The sequence below is a fragment of the Larus michahellis genome, chromosome 2 (assembly GCF_964199755.1).
Source record: "Larus michahellis chromosome 2, bLarMic1.1, whole genome shotgun sequence".
NCBI classification, from domain to species: domain Eukaryota; kingdom Metazoa; phylum Chordata; class Aves; order Charadriiformes; family Laridae; genus Larus; species Larus michahellis.
This window is the reverse complement of record NC_133897.1, coordinates 150,280,597-150,297,177: the sequence shown is the minus strand read 5'-3', so window position 1 is coordinate 150,297,177 and position 16,581 is coordinate 150,280,597. Positions and strand designations below refer to the sequence as shown.

The window sequence follows — 16,581 nt, the reverse complement described above, 5'->3', positions numbered from 1 at the left end:
GCCCGAGTGACCAGGTGCTACCGCAGTGTGCAATCAGCTGAAACGTGATTAACAGATTTGTCTGATGAGGGAGCACTGGCAAGCAGTCAGGTGGATGGCCACCGACGTGCAGGGAGTGACGGCTTCATCGGACAGTGCAGTGGGATAGGGGAGGGGGTGCCTCTTGGTACCCTGAGGATTGACCGTGCCAGGCATTGCTGTGCCCAGCTCCCCTCCGTCATCCTGGGAGTGCAACTCACAACTCTGATCTCGGTGACTAAACTGCATATAAGATCAGAGGGGATGGTTAGGTACCAAAATCCAGGATTCACAGCGGAGAGCATGCTGTGCAGGAACACACCTCCACTAGTCCACAGGAGATGCCAGAGACAAGCGCCTGTCCCCCAGATTTGGCCACCTACTTGTACTCCTGAGTGTGCCCGCATGTGTGCCTCGGATTCACTCTGGACGTCCATACCGGAGCCAGACTGTCTTTGTGAGCGCAGGCAAACAGCACGTTTTATTCCTTTGAAATATGGCCAGCGCTAACACCCTGGTTTGTGTCACTGCTGAGCAGTTAGAGCCCAGGGAAAAGATCCAAGTTCAGTGCCCTCCTTAGACTAAAGGAGTTCAAATCCACACGTCTCTTAAGAGTTCCTGAACCACTGCGACCTACTGGGCATCCTCATCTTCCTCCACTGACTCTAGACCTCACGGTAGTGGAGCATATGAGACATGGGCAGAGGTAGAGCAGCTTGTGTCGCCCAAAGACTAGAGCTGCCCACACGGGGGAGAGTTCTGTGTCCTGCTCCTTGCTCCCAGGATTGTATCTGCTCTTACCCAGTTCCTGTTTGGTGGGAAATATATAGTAAATCCAAGAGTCTCACGTATAGTAATAGTAAGTCAAATAAGTAATAAGTCAAAGGCCAGGGACTGGAACCAAAACCCACTGTCAGCAATGGGCTTGGCACTGTGAATTGAGTACATTTCCCACTAGGAGACTTTGCCCTTAAAATGGGTCATTTTTAAGGGCGTTATCTGCAGAAAAGCCTGAAATGCTAAAGCAAGACTTCATCGCTTCTTTGCAGCTGCTTTTTCTAACATTTCTCAGTGCATGTGAGCAGTGTGGTTTTCTTTCCTAGATTGCTTGTGGTGTAGAAAAACAATCTTGCAGGAACAACCCTCTATTAAAAAGGAAAGAAGCAGCGTTAGTTTTTTCTGGTAACAGCTTATGCTGTTAAAAATTGGAACTAGAGATGTAGCTGTGAGTTAAAAGTTTTAAGATAAATGAAAACAAGTCTCTTAAAAATACAGGTCCTTTCAGTAGTAGGCATTACAACTGAATTCTCTCTACTTTTCCAGCTGCTTCTAATGGCTTTCCTGTTTGGTTTTTTTTTGTGTGTGCAGTCAGGCCCTGTCTCTTCCCTTGGGGGTCTCTAAATAAAGCTAGCTACGGAGACCGTGTGCCACTTATTCCTCAGTTGCTGCACCAGAGTTGGTGAACATATATGCATATTTTGGTCTCTTTGCTGTATAACAGGATGCTTTTGAAGGCAAGGAAGGTCAGCAAATTTAAGTGCTTTACATTTTGAGGACAAGCTGTCTCTGTCAGCACTGTTTTATTTACAGCTCTGTTTCACTGGGTGACTATATGCAAAACCTAGCCTCAAGAATGATATATATATATATATATATATAAAAGGTCATGTTTATGGAGTCAGAAGATAGATAAGCTTTGTGGTTTATATACTTTGGCAGCTATGAAGCAGTAGTGAAGTTGCAAATAGGGAAGACTTACACAAAAAGAAAAAATTTTAACGAGCTCATATGCATCCTGAGTGTCGGGAGTCCAGTTCTGCTGGTCAGCTGTCAGTGTTCCTGTCACAGATACTACTTGAGCTTTTTCCTTTTTTTTGCGTATTTTAATCTTACTATTTAGATACCAAATGGACAATAAAATGCACACAAGCAAGTTATAGAAGGAAAAGGATTGGATGCTAAAGTGCAAGCAAAATTTTAATATTGAGGCCAGAAGACCACACAACAAGGTATCCAACTGTCTGCAATGGCTAGACATAGCAGACTGGGATGCCGTACTCCAGGCGCGCATGTGGGGTTATTGTGTGACTCTGTGTAAGAAATGTATATGCATATACTGTCTCTATATCCATATGTACATATATGACGTGGTATTTCTGTGCTCGCATACTGTCCTGGGAGGCCCAATACACCCACTCTGTAGAAGCTGTGAATGCAGTGCGTGACACGGTCACTGTACTGTGTGCTGTGGCTGAGGCAGTGCAGAGAACAGAGTCAGAGGTGGGGCCTTTTGACGCCCAAGGTGTGGGTGTGACGGTTATCCCACGCCTGCACAAGTGGGATAAACACTCGCCAGTGCCAGCTGGAGGCATACAGGCCCGTGCACAGGCAGCTCTTTCTCCCTCCCCTCAATTGCACCCCGAAATTTGCAGTTGCATCACATGCAGGATGGGAAATTTGCCCTTCAGTCATTAGTAGGAGGTTTCCCAGTTGATGGTGTTAGCTCCCAGAGCAGTGGTCCCCAACCCACGGCGCAGATGAGCAGACGCATCTGTTGGACCATCACCACCCTCTCTGCCCCTGGCTAAGTTGTGCTTCTCAGATTCCAGGCAAGGAGCACTCCTGGAAAATATTACAGCACTTTCATGGAATCATAGAATGTGTTGGCCTGGAAGGGACCTTTAAAGGTCATCTAGTCCAACCCCTCTGCAGTAAGCGGGGACATCTTTAACTAGATCAGGTTGCTCAGAGCCTCATCAAGCCTGGCCTCGAATGTCTCCAGGGATGGGGCCTCCACCACCTCTCTGGGCAACCTGTTCCAGTGTCTCACCAGCCTCATTGTGAAGAATTTCTTCCTAATGTCTCATCTAAACCTACCCTGCTCTAGTTTAAAGCCGTTGTCCCTCATCCTATTGCTGCATGCCCTTGCAAACAGACCCTCCACAGCTTTCTTGTAGGCCCCCTTCAGGTACTGGTAGGCCACTATAAGGTCTCCCCGGAGCCTCCTCTTCTCCAGGCTGAACAACCCCAGCTGTCTCAGCTGATTTGTTGGCCATCCATGTGTTGTTCATCCCATAGCACAGAGCAGTGCACAGCTCCACTCCCATGGCATGGGCCTGCTGCTGCCCGGAGTCGGCGGCCGGGCCACGGGAGGTGGGAGCGACTGGCCCCCTGGCATCGGATGCCCTACGTGCGGCACGAGCGTTTCCATCAAAGCATATTCCTGAGCTGGCTTGTCTGCGGGCAGGCTGTTGGTAGTGTGACGCTGAGTGGCTTGCAGCATGGAAGAATATGTATGAATGAATTTCAAATGGGATACTGCTGAAGCCAGCGGCTCAACATGTGCCGTGTTTTGCAGGAAAGGGTGGGTAAGACAGTCGTCTTGGCCAAGGAAGCCTCAGATCAGGGCAAAACAAGTGTTACGGACAGTTAGGACAAAGTAATATGTTTCTGAGAAATGGCAGCCTCTTTCATGGTTAATGCTGAATTGACAGGCTGTTCTGGGGCTTACATGTGTGAGCTTTTGCAATCACATTGTCACAGCAACAAAAATAGTCAACAGATGTCCCTAGGGAGCTGTCAGCCTGGAGAATGGCGTTAGGAAAGATGAGAGGCCGCGTTCAGCTCCTGCCCATATTGCTGCTAGGCAAGGAGTTTCACCTCTTTGTTAAGACGTTTGTAAGACAGAAGTCACATTTACCCAGGAGAGTATGTTGCAATTGATATTATATGGATAGATGCCATGTTGTTTTGCTTAGAGATGTCTACCAAATGGCAGAAAATATTTTGTAAAGTCTCCTAGTAACATTGCTGTCGAGCTCTGCTACACACAAAGCTGGCTTGAGCGTAACTAACACACTTGGAACAGATACTAGCAGTGACCCCTTTAATTTATAAAACGTTATTGAAAGTCCTATAAATAGCCACATGCCTAATTTTAAGCGTAAGTAGTCTCTGTGTTCAGTGTTAAACTTGTGTGTAGCCGTTATCAGAATTGGGTTATCAGCTGTTAACAGAAAGGTTAATTTGTGCTTTGCAGACAGTGTTCTGGTCTCAGATGCAGTTCGGTCTTTCGGAAAGCTCAGCCTTGGAGGAGGCTGGATCTTCAGGCTGTGCTGACTCTTACCGGCAGTGCCTGGCTCGGCAGCCCTCCCCAGCCCTGCGCTCCGAGCCAGGCAGGTCAGGAAGAGGCTATTATTAAGCCTTGCTTCCTCGAAATGCTTTCGATAGCGAGATCTGATTATGATGTGGTCTACTTAACCAGAGATGAGCCTCAGCTAGGGCTCCTGCGCTCTGTGCCGCAGACAGGACTTGGCTTTGGAAATCTGTTGGCGTCTTGCAAGAGCAGGAATGTTTCGGGGGTCCAAACACCGGAGGTATGAAATCTGTGCGTTGCGTTTACCTGTTCGGGTCTTGCTTGGAAAAGTAGATTTGGGAGTAGCGTGATACCAAGACAGTATTTGGTATCTTAGGCTTGTAGATGGGAGTGTTTTGTTTATCAGGAAAATTCTGTTGCAGCTTCGGACATCATGTCCCACGGTCATTTTGCTTCCCCAAGGAGAGGGTCACTGACATCTGCATCTGTAGACATGATATAAATACTCTGTGAAAGAAAACAGCTTTGCGGCTCTCCCTCCCTCCCTTGCAAACTTGCACTTTGGTTACAGCTGTGGCAACCTGGGTCTGGTTATCAGGGATGTCATAGTGGGTATGGAGTTGGTTAGAGGGGGACAGATGACCCTTTTCAGGAGCTGGGCTGTGCATTTCAGCGGGCATTTGAAATCGGGCAGAGGAGTATCTGGGCTGGGCTGAACCAGAGGCACAGAGAAACGGGGACTGATCCCGACGCTGGGACTTGGTGGGGTTGGGAAAGTATTGGGTTAAATCTGAACACATCTGATGCTAACACCGGTTGCTAAGAGTTACCGGATGGTAAGGATGGTGGATGGAAGCCTCATCCTCTGTAAGGCTGTGAAGACAGGCTCCGACAAGGCCTTTTCCCCATCCCGGGTATTCAGGGGTGCAAGACAAGCCCGACAGCTCTGCCAAGGATTTAAGAGAGGTTGTGCACCCGAAGGTTTATCTGCCACAGCGGGGATGATGGTAGCTGCAGCTGCATCTCCCCCTCGTGGAAAAGATCGCAAAATTAGGATTTGTGGTAAGTCTGCAGCCGCTGGCCGGGGGTGTCAGTGCAGGGGACGGTGCCCAGAAATTCTCAGGTGAGAGTTGCTCCCCCTGACCGGCTGCTTAAACGATGTCGGAAAGTTATTTCCATCCCCTCGATAAAGTCATTATCCACTACTGTGGCTCTGCAGCGTGAGACCCGGATATGGCTTGGGACATTCACCATTTGAGTGATGGACCGAAAAAGATCCTAACTTTTGTGGGGTTTTTTTTCCAGATGGTAAGACTTTCTTAGTACATCTACCTACTACTGGATCTAGCAAAATGAGAGCAGTTTTCATTGTATATGCCAGAGCTTGGGAAATAAAAGCTGTGATCCATAGAAAGTCAGTAATCAGATAGATGGCTTAGCACCTGAGAAGCACTTGAGAGCCACACGTGATTATTGGATTATTTTAAGGCTATTAGAACTGCCTTACTATGCTTCCATGCCACATGAAAACCTGCATACGTGTGTACATATATACATGCAAATACCTTGTTAGCTTATATGCGTTTATACATATATACATGTACGTGTACATAATCTCAGAAGCCAAAACAGAAGCAGCTTTCCTCCCACTGAGTAGTATTTTCATGTGGTTTAAAGCAAGAGAAATCTCCGGTTCCAGTTGCGTGCTCCTAATCGCTGTGCTCCTGCAGACGCCACGTGAGCAGCCTCATTTGTCTACTGATGGCTGTGAGAAAGCAAACAGGTCGCCACAAGAAATGTTCCTAGCCGAGTCCTTAAAATGGCTTCTGTAGCGTTAGGGTTTTGTGTCCAAATGTTTTTTCTGCTCTTGCTGAAGTGCCAGTTCTGAAGAAATATTGAAAATCTGGAACGAATCCAGCACTTGTCCTCAGGGATGTTTGAAAATTCATGCAACTTCTGAAATTCTCACAGGACGGACAAAGGAAGGATGCTTGTGATTCATTGTTATTTTGAAAACAGTCTTTGAGTTATAATTTCCATCGTGTTTCACTCTTCCCTTTTCCTTTCCAGGGAGTGAAGCCGATTTTAGCTCTTCAAGCAGCACAGGCAGTATTTCAGCGCCTGAAGTCCATATGTCTGCTGCTGGAAGCAAAAGATCTTCTTTTTCCCGCAAGTAAGCAAAACAATTTTTCCTGAATATTGCAAGTGTTGCTAGTGCAAAGATAGACTACTCTGTAGGGTCTCGCAGTTAATACATACAATACCAGCATTGTGAGTTTTAAAACAATTTGGGTAACACTGTGCCATCGAGCAGCGCTTACACTGATGAGAGCTGTAATATGAGAAAGGAAAAAAAAAATGCTGTGTTTGGAGAGCAAAAATTGTCAATATGCCAGATCAGCTGACTGGTATTTTTTTGTTATTTATTCATAACAAGTAAGGTAAGGCAGAAAAGGCGTTGGCTGGAGTGGAGGAGGAAACAACTAGGGGTATGTTGTTTCGTACAGCATACAGCAGTACTTCTAACCAGTTAACCTTAACCTTTTGGTCTTATCACTTTGTTTTCTCTCTGTAATAAATTGTCAGCTCAGCATACACCTTTACAGATCATGACCTTATTTTTTACGGGAAGAAGTGTACAATATTGCCTTTGACACTCTTTTCTTAAACACCCTTGCCCAACTTTTATAGAATTATAACTCTATGCAAATAAGAAAAATTGTCATAGTCATCTATCTAAATGAACCTTTCATGAAAGATTTCTGTAAGATTTCTCCCTGTCATGTGTGAAGGGCAAATCCAGACAGCTTGTGAATACAGGGGCCTTGGGACAGAGCAGCGCGCGTTGTGCTCTGCCCACGCAGTCCCTGCTGGTTACTGTTTTTGGAGTAGGTGGAAGGAGTTCAAATTGCCAGGACTGGTTTCCTGCCCTTTGCGGAAGAGCTGACGGCAAGCTGGGACCAGCAGCGGGATACCCGCATGCTTGAGTCACACAGACGTCCCCAAGGTCGCAGCGTGCCCCAGTGTACAGAGATCGGCAGCACGATGCTTAATGAGCGGTTTCCTATCTCTGTCATGAGACTGTTAGAAAAATAAACATTACTTAAGCTCTCTTTAGATTAAATCTACCAAGTTACTGGCTGGGGGAAAAAACAGTATTAAGTATAATATGAAGTTCTAAAATCGCCTTACTTTGAGTAAGATTATGTATCATTTCATATATTATTGTGCATTTAAATATAACTTTAAATTAGAGCATCCTGACCTACTTAACGGAACAGAAGTCCTATGTAATAGTGCTCCTTCAAAGCACTGCTGTGTTAGGCACAGTCAGTGCAAGTTCTGCCTCACACCAGAGCTGCTGCTGCGCTGTACGAAGTGGAAAGAGATGCCTCCTTTGCAAATGCATTCTTTTTTAACTGTTTGACTTAACTCACTGTCAAACATTTCAATGTTGTCACAAACCACAGTCCTGCACTTCATTGTAAAATAATTATAAAATCACCCAGACCGCAGCAGCGCGATGAAGGTTTGCAGCAGCCACTCAACCATCTGTTCCTTATAAACTGTTCCATTTTCAGAGAAGGGAGGAAACCAAGTCAAACAATTTTAAGAAGAGATTTTGCTTCATAATTCTGTGGTATTTAAATTTTTATGTTCGAGCCTTCTCCTTTGCTGGCTGGATTTGCCTTTTTCCGTATTTTTTTTGAAACCTGCCTTTTCGTTACAGTCCAGAGGAACAACTTCCATGGGAGGACAAAGGTAGCAGCGTGGTAGTGCAGGAAGGCAAACGGAGCGAGGAGGCGAGGAACGCACCCCGAGAAGCTGTCCTCAGGGCACCCCGGACCTTGGCAGCTCTCGGGCAGCGCAGATACCAATTGCTTTCAAGCACACACAGTGGACAGTCAGATTATTTAATAAAGGGTGGGAAAAGAAAGGTAGATATGTGTGAGGGAAACTGTAAGGAAGAAAGAAAAGGCCGCGCTTTCCTTTGTCTATTGTAATATACCATTTCATCCTGCTCGCAGTGGGGTTCAAACTGTATCGAAACAAATGAATAGCTGACAATGACAGCTGAAGCACCCAGGATGCCAAAGGCAGAGAAGAACAGGGCTCAAACAAAATCTGTTTTCACTGCACGCCGGGATCCCTGGGGCTGCGTGCTGAGAAGCATGAAAGCAGCCTTGCAGCGAACCCCCGCGGACGGGCATCGCTCCGCAGGCCTGGCCGGGGAAAGCTGGCGCCTGGTTCTTTTGGCACTAACCCAGGCTGCTGCAGTCCTCTCATTACTTAGCGGGGCCAGAGGTTCAAGGAACGTGGACATTCTGGTGGAGTCACTGGGAACTGGGCTGTCCCCATGGCTGAGGTTTCCCTACGTCATGTAGCTCAGACCAAGAGCCCCACAGTCAGTGAATGACGACTTCAGGACTTTGTTTCTTCCCGGCCACTCGCAGTTGTCTGTCTGGTTTAGTGTTTAGACAACTTTGTGTGTAAAATAAGACACATAATGGGTTGTGTGACAAGGATAATCCAATATGCTTTAACCGTTTTGGTTCCCCTCCAGTCGTGGCCCTTATGGTCGGAATAATGGATCCTTATCCTACAAGTCTGGAACCAGCCCACCTGCTTCCCGTGAAAAGGACCCTTTGTCAACACTGTGCAAAAACCAGCTGAGTCCTGCTAACATCCACCAGAGTTACAGGGCTTCATCAGCCAGCAGCAGCAACTCAGGCTCATACAAAGGGAGCGACAGCAGCCCAGTGATGAGGCAAGTCTTTATTTCAGCAGCCCGGTGTTCAGCACACTGACTTGCCTTCTCTGCACTGTAACGTGGGATCAGCTGTTTGAGCTGCCGAGCAGGTCACCTTGCTCCTCGGCATAGGTGTGACTCCTCATAGGGGTGGCTCGACAGTCAACAGGGTGCACCATCCCTTGTAAAAGCTTTATTGTTTCAGCACTGTAAAATTCAACGTTACTTTTGGTCAAGGCTCCTTCAAGTGGTTTCATGCCATCAGTTCTCATGGGGATTTACTGGTTCTTTTGTCTGAGGGTCCTTTCACTTTGGAGAGAGTTGAGTGGGGTAATACAGAAAACATTATAAATATAGAAAACATTATACACTTGGGCAAAAATTCACCCTGCCCAGACTTGGGCACCTCCCTAAGGAGTGCAGTGTCCTGTACAAGAAAGAAAACAGATACCTGCCAGAGCATGTGACACATACTGCAGAGAAGAAATAGCCCCCACACTGCTGCTGCTTCCCTCTCTCTCTCTCAGGCAACACAACAGCCAAACACGTCAGATACACACCTAACGCTAGGTAGGATGAATCTAGGTTTCAGCCTGCTCGGCTTCACAGCTCCTGTGTGCAGCTGAACTCGGTCCTTACCCTGCCTTGCCTGGCCGTGTCTACAGCTGGGTGTCCTTACCAGTGGCCCAGCTGCCTGCTCTTGGACACACCACCCATTTCGGGTGAGGGGATGGCAAAGTATTTTAAAGTTAAATGTCCCACTTGATGTGATGGCACTGAAACAAAGTGCAATAAATAGTAAATTTTTCGCTATAGCCACAAGTCTGCCGTTTCCTCAAGTACTTTGATTTGTCAGAGGGCGTCAGCTGTGCGGACACTGAGGAGCCCCCAAGGAGTCAAGCTTTGTATCAGTCAATGGGATGTTTTTCTTTTTGCCAGGACTGAAGAACTGTAGGAATGCTGTTATGTGATGTTTTTGTTGGGCTTTTTTTCAGGAGATCAGGGAGATACAGTTCTTGTGGTGAAAATCACAGCATTAAGCCACAGAATCCAGAGCAGTATTTGACTCCTCTGCAGCAGAAAGAAGTTACAGTACGTCATCTGAAAACAAAGCTGAAGGAATCTGAGAGCAAACTTAAAGAAAGGTAAATTTCATTTCAGAAATCAGAAAGATTTATTCAGGAGCATTTAGGGGTGGGAATCCTGAACATTTTTACTCATTTCTTAACCACATAACATTTTCATTAAGAAATTCGAAATATGATCAATCTGATTAAGTTGTATTCAGGTATTTCAAGCTTCATAGCTTTCTCAGGGAATACGTACCATGCAGTTCAGTTATGAATATAGCTGTCTCTTTTCCCCTTTTTGTACTTTCACAAAAGAATACTTTTAAAGGATCATTTTTTACCAGTCTGATTACCATTGAGACCTTTTATACACAAAACAGTTTCTACCTGCCAGCTTGTATTACCTCAGTCTCCTGTTCTACCTCACTCAGTGAAATAAGACAGCGTTCAATATCTAAGTGACAAAAACACAAGTGGGCACACAAGAGGAGCCAGATGATCCCTGACGTCCCTTCTAACCTGGTATTCTGTGAATTACGACCACAAACATCCCCCTTCTCCCCTAATGAAAGAAAAGCTCTTACACAAACCAGCATGCCCACTTGTGTTTCTGTCACTTAGATACTGAATTTTTCACAATAGCCCTTTGTATGGACGCTGAGCAGAGAAGTGACACTGTGCATTACGCAGCAACAGATGTTGTCTCCGAGCGCTGGCTCTCCGTCACACACAGCCCAAGCGGGCCCAAAGGGCCGTTGGAATGGAGCCCCAGGGCAGAGTCCCAGGGACCCGGTGGTCCAGCTCGGGATAGCCCGACTTCTGCATCTGTGAGGGCTGGGTCTCATGTGGGGGTCCCCTCTCCCCAGTTGCTTGCAAGTCAAGGCAGCAGCCTCTGTTTCCGCACCGGGCCGGGTGGGTGAAAGCGAGCCGGGTGCCTGCAGCCCCGAGCCATCCTGCTGTCTGAGGCCAGCGTTGGCTGTGGCTGTAAGTGACGAGCTGCTGGCAGGCACGGGGGACACATCTGGGCAGCTGTTTCTCATTTCCTACAGGACGAGGCAATAGGTGAGGTGGTAAGCGCTGTACTGGTTGGACCTAACCAAGAGGCCACCACTTGTGCCTCAAAATGTCTGGGGTCATGAAGTAGCCCACAAGGCTGCTAGCCATGTGGCCAGGTTGGTGACTCCAGTTAGCAATCAGCTGGTGTGTCTTGGCAGCCAGCTGACATCTCTGCCCGCTCCCTCAGAGGTGGCAGCAAATGGTGCATGGAGGAGTTTGCCTCCTTCTTGGAGCACCTCTGCAGCGTAGGCATCCCAGTGTGGTGGGGCCTCACCGTGACTCTTTAACTGACCAGGCAGCAGAAGTGTTACAACATTTTTATTTTGCTACAGGGAAACAGAAATACAAGAGCTCAAAGCTCAGCTGGGACGGATGAGGGAAGACTGGATTGAAGAGGAGTGTAATCGTGTGGAGGCAGAGCTGGCCTTAAAGGAAGCAAGAAGTGAAATTAAACAACTCAAGCAGGTTATTGAAACCATGAAAAACAGCTTGGCTGAGAAAGACAAAAAAATTCAGAAATATTTCATAGACATAAACGTTCAAAACAAGAAACTGGAATATCTGCTGCAGAGCATGGAGATGAGGGATGAGCAGTGCCTGGAGTACATGTGTGACTCAGAGGGGAAGCCGTTAGCGTTGTGTGCCACAATGCCAGACAGCCTCATCACGGAGGACCAGGCTCTGGAGGAGGTGGGAGACAGTGGGCTGCTTCTTAATGAGGACACAGCTAATGGAACTGATTCATCTGAAGAGGGTTTGAACACCACAACCTCTGAGTTGAGTGATCCAGCTCCCTCAGGTTCTTCTGTGAATAAAGAGATGCTTGAAATTGTTCTGGATGAAAAACTAACTTCTTTACAGGAGGAGAACAGCAGCAACATGATGGTGGAACAGGCCGTCCAGACTGATGTGGTGCCATATAGCCTAGATGTGGAGCAGCTCATTCAAAACATCTTCAGAGCTCAAGATGCCTGTCCTCTAAGCCCACCTTCTTCACTGAAGGAAATGGGTGAATTTTCTTTTGGAAGCTTCAGTGATTCTGGCATGATAGTGGACTTAACTCCAAGTGATCCAAACTCTGCCATCCTTTTGTCTCCTATGGAGTCTCCGTGCAGGAAGGCGGAGCACGGAGTTAATGAAAACCGTTTCATGAAAGAACTTGATTTTGCAGAACCTCATGATGATGAAGCCTTTGGGTATGTCAGTACTTTCTCTCAGACAGGAATAAAGAGGAGATACTGGAGCAGCAGTCTCCTCAGAGATGTTCTGGCTGTAGCAGCCCCTGTGGTACCAACTATCGTGTGGGCTTTCAGCACTCAGAGAGGAGGAACGGATCCCATTTACAATATTGGAGCGTTGCTTCGTGGTTGCTGCCTGGTGGCTCTGCACTCTTTACGCCGTACACCCTTCAATATCAAAACCTAAAGTCCACTCTGTCCCTGAGCACCAAACTGGCTGAGGCAGAGAGAAAGAGGGATGAGATAGATCATAAAAAGTTATTGTATATTCTGGCAGAGTCCATAATTTTGCTTTTGACTATTTGATTTGCACTATAAATCGGTTTGAAAACACGTTCCTTGTTTCAAAATAAAAACGCTGAACCTTGTAGTTCCACAAGATGTTTTTAACTGGTGTTTTCAACAGTACTGCTGCCTACAGAAATAGTCCCTCTGCTCCATGTCCCTCCCCTGTCCTCGTGTCTTTCTGGTGCCAGCGCACCTGCACAGTGAATGTGACAAGGGAAATGAAGCACAGTCACTTTCCCTGGCTGGTTCACCGGGCAAATGTTCAAGCGCTTTGTACTCGAGTGTAGCGCGAGGTGCACACAGGAGCAAACGGCCAGAGAAAGGTGTAGTATTTCTTTAGGCAGCATTAACCTAAAACATTGGTGAAACTACAGCGTTAAGTGACATGGAGACTCGTTCCCCTTAAGGATATCACTCCTGTGCTCCAGAAAGCATGCTAGCGCTTTCCATTTGTTGTCCGAAGTGTCAATTCAATTTAGAGGTAAAACCCATATTCCCCAGGCAGCTTCCAGCACATCGTTCGTGCCTGTCTCGTGTAGTGCTCTTCTCGATCGTGCAATTGCTCGAGCATTTCACTGGTCTTGTGCGTATACGGGGACTGTAACCAAAAATGTACGTCGTTGGGAGTCTTGAACCGTGTTACAATGATAAGTAGAGGCGTGGATACACTTGGAATCTTAATGTTGTTTTAAGGTCTTAATGTATTGGAACCCAATAGTCTTTCGGGCCCTTTGAAATACTATGTATAAATGTATTGTGTTTTAACTTATTGTTTATTTAATTGCTTTATTGTAAATTACCTTTATAATCACAAGTTCAGTAAAGCATGTTAAAAACATCAAACCTTTGCAAGTGTTTTATTTTAGCAAAGCTATAAAAACTGCCCTGTCTCAGCTGAGCTGTCAGGCTCAGGCCCAGCGGGAGGAGGCACTGTATCGGAGTGTAAGGAACCATCAGGACCAGGAGAACAGTTGGAGTGAGAAAATCCAAGCACAGCTCCAAGCGTAAGCACTCAGCCAAGAAAAGGCGGCTCCAGTCGGTCTGCGGACACCACGCCAGCCGCTCTGCCGCACCCACGCTGCATTAACAGATGCAAATGACCTAATCTTTAACCCAATGCAGTCTTCTGGAAACTTGTAACTTCTCATTTCTGTGCTCCCAGAAAAAAAACAGTCTTCCTGGCACTAAACAGAGGCCCAGAAGGCCTTGTTTAACCCGGACGAGAGTCATGCAGTCTCGGTGTGCACACTGAGATGCAACTGTGACCATCAAACTGTGAATTCTCCATGTCCAAAACTGGAAATCTGTGCATAGATCAGAGGAGGGCAACATGACCCAACGGATGAAACAGTGGGGTTTGTCTGGCTTCACCCAAGCCTTTCAACACCACCTCCACCCATTTAAACCTCACTGCCCTCCTGTTTTCCCCTTCAGCAAAGCAAGCGTAGTATTTCCCTGTGCAACCCAGAGAAGAAGAGATCTTGTGAAGCCTGAGAGTGCCATGCATCGCTCTGCAGCTTTTGGGAAGAAGGGAGTTATTAGTGAGCCACAGGAGAGGAGGAATAATTGGCCAGCACGCGGGGAGTGTTTGCAACACACTCTTGAGTGGCACGCACCGATGCTGATGGAGGTGACTCAGCAGACCTTTCCCATCCCTGTGGTGCCTGGGTTATGAATTATTTGTGTTCGCAGCAAAGATTCAAGAGGGTTCATTAAGCATTATGTTAAGGAAGAGAAAGCTAACAGACAATTTGATGTAACATAGGCCCCAGGAGGTAACAAAGATGGCCATGAGAGCATCTGGGTTTCTTTGCTGACGACTTCCCCTTCCATGGTCTCCTGCCTTCTTGCAAGCCAGCAGGTTTAATGTATGTTTTACACAACCATGGAATTTCATCACTCCTAGATATCTCCTCTGGGGACTGGAAGACATGACAGAAGAAAATGCTTTATTCCTACTTTGAAGTATGTCTGTTAAAGGCCTAGAAAGGAATTATTTTATAGCAAATGTTACCAACTTTATTAAAATTTTGGATTTCACTTTTACAGCCACTATTGTTTAAGTGATCTTCACATCCGTGGTAGTGAAATGGAGCACAGTTTAGAGGAAAAAGTCATCTTCAGTTCTAGGAGAGACATTCACCTGCAGCTACATGAGTTTCTTTTTCAGCAAGAGGCAACAAAGCAGCACAACCCTACTCTTATGTTTAAAATTTCCATTTAGCAGCAGTGTTTTTAAACGTGCTCCTTTAAGACACAAAGTGCTAACACCAGAATAATGTGAAAGTTGCTTTCTGCCCTTAAAAAAATCTTGTGGTCTGCTCAACTCTCACAAGGCATTTAACTATGTTCAGCAAGAGGTGACAGAATTCCCATTGCATTCCTGATAAAAGTCCTTGCTCTGATCTCTACCCAAAATTCAGCTCACTTCCAAGCCTCCGCCTTTCCTCCTCCACACTGCAAGGACATACACAGCTCAAGGTGCACTTTGTAAGAAAAGGCCTGAAGTACCATGATAAATGCTTCAGTCCCAGACTTTAGGGGACTGGCCTTTTTTCCCTGATCCACAGAGGATACACCAGCTGTTGCTACAAACGTACCACCTTAATTTTTTTTCCCCTCTAATATTTTCCTTCAGCTTTAGCCATGTCTGACCTGGATCCTGCTGGTGCTGTATGGAGCAGCTACAGGAGGACCATCAGCCTCCAAACAGTTCAATAAAAACCCCTATCCTTTTTTTTCGAGTTCAGAAGATGCTCATGCCCGCACCCGTAGCGCACAGGAAAGTCTTGTCTCAAAGCGTGCAGGCGGGGAGGACAAGCAGCTCATAGGCTAAGGGTAAAATAGCTGAACAAATGCTTGTTAGTAATCCCATTAGACATTTTTCTTTCTAACCCAGAAACAAAAAATATTGATATATTTAATACCTTAAGAGGTGCCTGACATGCCCCTAAGCTGCGGAGAAGGCTGAGGCACTGCTCACCTCCCCACCTGATTCACCCGCGCCCTTCCTTATGTCCACCCTCCCACAAGGCTGTTCTTAACTTCTAACAACTTACTCATTTCTCCTTCCTTTCCCCCCAAATCAACCATCTCTCCTAAATCCCAACCTCTAGAAACATACTAAAAAAATGAAAGTGCTGTTTTATACACGTCCTGCATGAGAAGGACGAGTGAGCGTTTTGCTCCAAAACCCTTCAGACAAATGAACACAGGACATTGCAAACATGAACGACAGCACAGTTAAGGAAAGGATGGTTTTTCAGTCATACTGGCAGGTCAATCCTCCATAGTCCTGTGAAATCCTCCAGAAAATATGCACAAAAGCACCTATTGTTGCCTTCTAAAAAGTATTTTAAAATTTAACATTTCTCAAGGACTTCTTTCATATCTGAAAATTGCTGTCAAATCAGTTGCCTTGTGCAAGATTTTAGGCAACATGACAAGCATACTAGACATTTTTAAAACCTTTTCTTCATGACTAGGGCCATTAAAGGTAATTCTTACCGTCTTGTTTTCTCAACAACTTATCTTTTAAGCAAAACTTGTGTCAGAACCTAATAGAACTTAGTTTAAAAATCTATTTTTCTAGGCAGGCATGACCTAGTCAGATAGTCCCTTCACCCCTTCCCATTCTTTTACAACTTCACTGTATGCACAGGGAACAAGTCCCAGGCACAAACTTTGCTGTCTTCGCTTACCTGTCACAAGATAAGAAATCCATACAGTCCATGAATTCAGGGATAACAGCATCCCCACAACAGAAGATGGAGGCATTCACTGAAGCTCTGAGCTGGACGCAAGAACCCGATAAACTCCCTCCTCCTGTACACCTTTCCTTCCAGCAGACATTAAACTTTTCTTCCTTAAAGCACCGTTGGCTTCTACTCCATATTTACCATGCAAAGTTTACCAAAGGAATTCCAATGTAAGTAGATACATAACTGTACCAAAAAAATTGACTTTGAGAAGTGCTGTTAGCTAAACTGAGAATTTTCACACTAGCTTTATTAACAGGACACAACTTTTTTTTCCAATTATACTACCTGTGCAACGAGTATAAGG

At 46.1% G+C, this 16,581-nt stretch overlaps 1 protein-coding gene across 4 annotated transcripts in view; it reads left to right on the top strand.

Annotated features, from left to right (window-relative positions):
• SYBU (syntabulin) overlaps nucleotides 1-13,356 on the top strand; it is a 41,934-nt gene extending 28,578 nt beyond the window's left edge. For 2 of the 4 annotated variants that reach the window (XM_074577693.1, XM_074577694.1), the window contains 4 exons: nucleotides 6,185-6,287; nucleotides 8,679-8,882; nucleotides 9,860-10,009; nucleotides 11,323-13,356. In XM_074577693.1, coding sequence (XP_074433794.1) covers nucleotides 6,185-6,287; nucleotides 8,679-8,882; nucleotides 9,860-10,009; nucleotides 11,323-12,415 — 1,550 coding nt within the window. In that variant the 3' untranslated portion in view covers nucleotides 12,416-13,356. Of the gene's footprint in view, nucleotides 1-4,186; nucleotides 4,395-6,184; nucleotides 6,288-8,678; nucleotides 8,883-9,859; nucleotides 10,010-11,322 lie in introns of those variants that run through there. The other 2 variants (XR_012585788.1, XM_074577695.1) reach the window with 2 other exon arrangements.
• The last annotated feature ends 3,225 nt before the right edge of the window (nucleotides 13,357-16,581 follow it).